Source organism: Notolepis coatsorum (assembly GCF_963971535.1).
Source record: "Notolepis coatsorum genome assembly, chromosome: 19".
NCBI classification, from domain to species: domain Eukaryota; kingdom Metazoa; phylum Chordata; class Actinopteri; order Aulopiformes; family Paralepididae; genus Notolepis; species Notolepis coatsorum.
Window position 1 is genome coordinate 16588247 of NC_140183.1, and position 6185 is coordinate 16594431.

At 45.9% G+C, this 6185-nt stretch overlaps 2 protein-coding genes across 4 annotated transcripts in view; both read left to right on the forward strand.

Annotated features, from left to right (window-relative positions):
* Positions 1 to 1923, forward strand: part of col6a4a (collagen, type VI, alpha 4a) — a 142628-nt gene extending 140705 nt beyond the window's left edge. For all 3 annotated transcript variants that reach the window (XM_084336025.1, XM_084336026.1, XM_084336027.1), the window contains one exon: positions 1747 to 1923. In XM_084336025.1, coding sequence (XP_084192151.1) covers positions 1747 to 1922 — 176 coding nt within the window. In that variant the 3' untranslated portion in view covers position 1923. The remainder of the gene's footprint in view (positions 1 to 1746) is intronic.
* Positions 1924 to 3994: 2071 nt separating this feature from the next.
* Positions 3995 to 4674, forward strand: LOC311245984 (uncharacterized protein). The gene is made up of 2 exons (XM_084336028.1): positions 3995 to 4479; positions 4552 to 4674. Exons 1-2 carry the CDS (start codon positions 4010 to 4012, stop codon positions 4628 to 4630), a joined length of 549 nt encoding a protein of 182 aa, XP_084192154.1. The 5' UTR covers positions 3995 to 4009; the 3' UTR covers positions 4631 to 4674.
* Positions 4675 to 6185: the final 1511 nt, after the last annotated feature.

Genomic DNA, 6185 nt, shown 5'->3' on the forward strand with positions numbered 1-6185 from the left:
TCTCTCAATCTCTCAATCGGCTGAGTTCACCCCAGTCATAGGAGGGCGTCACTCAAGCAGCCTGTGGCATTGGCCTGCTAATTAGACCAATCAACCGTCAGAGGCCAGGCTTTGTGTTTAAAATAGCCCAGACTGTGTGAGTTCAGTCTGTACTGACAAAAGCAGAGTGAGACTACACTTTGGAAATTCTAGGTGAAAACATGTAAATATGGTCAAAATAAATAAAAAGGTCGATAATGTTGTGGGTCCACCAGACCAGTGAACATTGGGTGTGTAATAAAAACACAAACACCACACAAGGGTTAAAACAAAGGTTTGGTGATGTTGAACCTATACTGTATGTGATCTTGTGTGTGTGTGCGCGCGCACATGCTGCAGCAGGTGCACGGCCAGGAGCGTGCAACAAGATGGGATAAATATGGAATATTAATACAGTCTATTCCACTATAGGTATATAGTGTGCTGTGTGATGACAATACATTTGAATCCGGGCAATGCCGAACCTCTATTTCCACACGCCCCTCACATTATAGTGAGCTGGAGAGGCGTGTCTGTATGCAAATGAAGTAAACGGGAATGCGCGTTCAAGTTTGTCAATGAGTGACGTATCTATCTCATTCTGGGCATCGCAGCTGTGATCATTTTGGCGAGTTAAGTGGCCTCTCCACGCGTTGGTGAATCCGGGTGTAATTGTCGTCGACTTTGTCTTATGACCTTCCAAATCTTATGACAATGTTGGTGAATGAGACCCAATGATGTCGGTAAAAATCCTTATTCAGGGGATCTAGAGGTTTGTTGGAATGAATGTTAAAATCACCAACAATTCATATGTTATCTGAGCGTGTAACGAGCTCAGAGATGAAAGTGGAAAACTCATCTAGGAAGAGGGAGTAAGGGCCTGGGGGGCGATAAAGGACAGCCATTACAAAGGATGCAGTGGAGGTAGGAATCAGACCGTCACACTTTCTGTTGGGGGGAGAGGGACGCATCGGGAGCACCCCAACGCACGTTCAAGTTTGTCAATGAGTGACGTATCTCATTCTGGGCATCGCAGCTGTGATCATTTTGGCGAGTTAAGACAGCCTCTCTCCACGCGTTGGTGAATCCGGGTGTAATTGTTCTCTTATGACCTTCCGAGGTGGTTGTCGTGAGAGAAATCTTATGACAATGTTGGTGAATGAGACCAATTGTCATCTGCGGTGGCAGAGGTTTTAACCAGTGCACCTGCTCACTAACCGGTGTTCAGCCTCTCTTGTTGCTATGCTAATGATTTCAAACAGAGCAAAAAAATGCACTGTTCAATAAATTGAAAACAACTGGCCCCAAAGAAACATTTGTAGATTTGTCAGAAGAAGTTAGAGTAATGTAGGGAATAAGAATCAACATGAACATGCCGACATTGTGGGGGAAATTAGCTTACCGTCTTCTCCAGAGTCAGAAGAAGAAGATAGGCACCAATTTTCTCTCTGTGCGATTAGTAGAAGAAAGCTATCCGGCTGCAAGCTAGCCTAGCTTAGCACAAATGAATGGAAGCTGATACAGACCACTAGCCTGTGTGTGTGTCCATGTCTCTCATCTTCTTGACCTTTTCTTTGTTTTCTCGGCTCTCCTGTTTCCCCCCCCCCCCCCTCTCTCTCCTCCTCTGCTCCTCTTCCAATGACCGGGGATCTCTCTCTCTCTCTCTCTCTCTCTCTCTCTCTCTCTCTCTCTCTCTCTCTCTCTCTCTCTCTCTCTCTCTCCGTCCAGCTGCCTGCACGCTGAAGCAGGACGTGGGGAAATGCTCGGACTACGTCCCGAGGTGGCACTTCGACACACAACAGAACGAGTGTTCGCGCTTCTGGTACGGCGGCTGCGGCGGGAACAGCAACCGCTTTGAGACGCAGGAGGCGTGCGAGGCCCTCTGTCTGAGGAGGCGGCAGTGAGAGGAGCAGAGCGAGGAGGACGGTGGTCCTGAAAAAGACCTTCCGAGTCTCCGGCTGGGTTCCGTCTGAAAAGCGTCCAATCCCATATCACAGTGGAGCAGAGCGCCGTCCTAAGGTCTTGTTCGTGGTGTGTGGGCTTAGAAGCGTCCAGAAGCATCCACGGGGACTTGACACGTCATACTGTATGTAGTCTTATTATTTCAGGAGGACGGACATTGTGCCTTAGAAACAGCTGTTGTCGCTGCTGTACCTGACCATTGTCGTAAAAGACATTATTACTAAAGACACAACCCCCTTCCCTCTCCACAGATACACACATACACACACCCTTCTTTCCTTTTTTTTTTTTTTTTTACGTGTGCTATCCTGGGAATGTAGTAAAAAATATCAGTTGGCGGTGCAGTGAGACCAGAGATGTGTAAGAAAATGAATCAATAAAAAATAGCTTAAAGTGATAATTCTGGTTTTGGGAACCCTAGTCCTATTTCTTGCTTAGTGCAAAGTCAATGGGGTCGAGCTCCTGTCTGTGCAAGCTGACTGCGGCTCACTGAAATCGACTGTACTTTGTGTTGCAAGTAACGTGGAGTACATTTCAGTGAGTCAAACAAGGGCTTGACCCCATTGACTTTGCATTGGTTGGTGGCTAGCTAGCCGGAGCTAGTATGAGGAACAGCTTGGATTGTGCCGAGAAAAGGACTCTACCAATCAACACCATCATTGGTATGTAAGAAATGGGAATAGAAAAAAACAGAACTTTCGCTTTAAGAAGCTGTGAACGCTTACACAGATACGTTCCCAACAAACTGTGCGCTCCTCCCGTATGTTTGTCATTATGTATCGTTAAAAGGTGCACACGTGTGCTCCTCTGGTACTGTATGTTTGTCATTATGTATCGTTAAAAGGTGCACACGTGTGCTCCTCTGGTACTGTATGTTTGTCATTATGTATCGTTAAAAGGTGCACACGTGTGCTCCTCTGGTACTGTATGTTTGTCATTATGTATCGTTAAAGTGTGCACACGTGTGCTCCTCTGGTACTGTATGTTTGTCATTATGTATCGTTAAAAGGTGCACACGTGTGCTCCTCTGGTACTGTATGTTATGGCTGTTGAAACAACAGCAATTCATTGTCCGTTCTCTCTTTTTACTTAAAAACGCTGAAGGCTGATGAAACGGCAGTGGATCTGAACGAGGGCAACTAGTGGACTGTGAAATCTATGACCGTGGGATAAGAAATAGCTAAACATTTTGTACTTTCAGTCCTTTCTAGTTGACCCCGCTGTATAATAATCTTTTGGGGACAGGCGCGCCTACAGTCTGACTGATTGTTGAGAGTAGATGCCGCCTACATTTAGTTTATCATTTGAAAATAAATAGAGTTGAGCCCACCCTCCCTTCCTCAATACACTCCCACATATAATCCTAATCCCATTCTTTGTTATCGCACAATAATTATCTTTACTATCCCTTGTGTGTATCGTTCGCGTGGAGATACAGCGCATTCCCATGTAACGTTTTCTCATTATAAACCCCAGACATGGCACGGAAAGGGGGGCGCATGTCATCCCAGGACACGTCCTTGTACACATCTGGCCCCCGGCACCGACGTCTAGGCCGACGTCAGTGCCGTCGTGTACATTGACCATCTAAAGTCTGAACAACGTGTGTAATTCAAAGGCATATTTAGATCACACGGTTATCAAATACTAACGTCGGTTTTGTATCTATGCCTGAAATAGGTCTCGGGCGGGTAGACTGCTCAGGCTAGGAGGGCCTCTTGCCTGCTCAACGTCAACTCTAATCTGCAAACGTAAACAAATCACTAAAGTTGCTGGAGCACAACTCAGGTCTGAGCTAGCACCGGCCATAAAAGGCTGGGAACTATCTCTACACTGTATATGGAGTTTGAATGTGAACCTGGCGACGAGTTCAGCCTCTGTCATCCCACCCTTAGTGTTTGTCCTGGAGGACACAGCCTCTGTCATCCCACCCTTAGTGTTTGTCCTGGAGGACACAGCCTCTGTCATCCCACCCCCTGTGTTTGTCCTGGAGGACACAGCCTCTGTCATCCCACCCCCTGTGTTTGTCATGGAGGACACAGCCTCTGTCATCCCACCCCCTGTGTTTGTCATGGAGGACACAGCCTCTGTCATCCCACCCCCTGTGTTTGTCCTGGAGGACACAGCCTCTGTCATCCCACCCTTTGTGTTTGTCATGGAGGACACAGCCTCTGTCATCCCACCCTTTGTGTTTGTCATGGAGGACACAGCCTCTGTCATCCCACCCTTTGTGTTTGTCATGGAGGACACAGCCTCTGTCATCCCACCCTTAGTGTTTGTCCTGGAGGACACAGCCTCTGTCATCCCACCCTTAGTGTTTGTCCTGGAGGACACAGCCTCTGTCATCCCACCCCCTGTGTTTGTCCTGGAGGACACAGCCTCTGTCATCCCACCCCCTGTGTTTGTCCTGGAGGACACAGCCTCTGTCATCCCACCCTTTGTGTTTGTCCTGGAGGACACAGCGCCCCCTGTGTTTGTCCTGGAGGACACAGCGCCCCCTGTGTTTGTCCTGGAGGACACAGCGCCCCCTGTGTTTGTCCTGGAGGACACAGCCTCTGTCATCCCACCCTTTGTGTTTGTCCTGGAGGACACAGCGCCCCCTGTGTTTGTCCTGGAGGATGACCTCAACGACCGTGTTTCCTTCAACTGACCACTGGTGCTTCATGTAAAAGAAATAAAACAATAAATAAAAGTTTGAATTCCTTCAGGGTCGTGTGCGTTGTTTGTGTTTGGACGTTATTGATAGACATCGAGGTGTTTAATGCTACAAAGACAATTTAAATAACATTCTCTCATAACCAGACTTACAGGGTTATGTGAAAACTAGTTTACACGCCAGGAATGGTCATTTGTGGTTTGAGCCAACTTGGGTTAATCGCTCAGGGTTCTACGTGTTACAAGACAGAGAAGGATGCGTTTGAACAGATCTGGGTTTGGACTTGTAAGTGTAATCTTCATGTTCAGTTTGCTCCCTGTCCAGGGAATTGGTTGATAAGGAATTCCTGGTTTTGGCTTCATTCATGTTGAGAAAATTTGTCATGTATCTTGTAGAATGAAGAATAGCAGTTTCAGTTCTGGAATGTCAGTTCTGGAGAATTATAGTACAGGCTTTATTTAAATTTAAAATAAATTACAATGTGCACGTTTCTGATAGTTCATAACTTCTCAGTTGTTACATATTTAACAAAAAGAGGCTCAAATGCAACAAAAGTCTGTTGACACATTAAGTCACGCCAATATTATTGGAAATGTGCTTACCAGAATCAGACATTGATTGATTGGTTGATTGATTGAAACCTTAATTCATCCTCGAAATGAACATTGAGGTTTTACTCTCATTTGCAATGCCATCAACATTAAAAATGAAAACAGTTCAGAATACATAATAAAAATGATACTATTGATATATGGTGGCAATTATCCATCAATGGCATTAGCTTATTTGCCATCTACCCTGGAGTTAGACAAGAAGATGCATACCTTTTTCTTCTCTGTGCATGCAGTAGGAGTAGGAAGACACGCACCGTTAGCCTAGCTTAGCGTCAGTCACTGGAAGTAGGTTCCTCCAGTATGAGGTGTGTAGCTACTAGTATGAGGGACGTAGCTGTGCCCACCGCCCGCGCGTGGGCGCGCGACTTGCGGGCTGGAAGGAAGCGATCGTTTTTCGCTTTGGTTGGATTCAGAGGCGTGCGCCCACGCGCATTTTCACAGAAATACACTCAATATCTGCATTATTACCACACATAGATGTTGTTCAACCAGCTAATGTGTCTGTATCTTTCCCAATACAAATAAACCATATTACTATACTTTTTCAAGAGTACAGTCACACTGATCATAATTCTAAAATGAATTCTAACATTCTAATTGATTATATAATAACTGGTTATACATGCAAAATGGACAATAGAACACTGGAACTGGAAATCTTAAAAAAATATTCCAACGGGGACTGACTTCGCAATAGACTATGCATTTAATTACAGCTGTTCCAATGTACAGTAAATGTGCCTTCCTCCGTGCACTTTCGCCCGCTCTGAAGTCGGACTCGGTGTGCCCGGCCATGCGCGCTGCTGTGCATGCGGCTGGTTGCGCCGTCAGCCTACAGGGAAAAAACACATTCACAACAGGCAGCAAAGTTTATTTTCAGCCAAGTATGGTCATCGTGTGGTAAGGTAACTATTAGGATATATATGGTATGGATT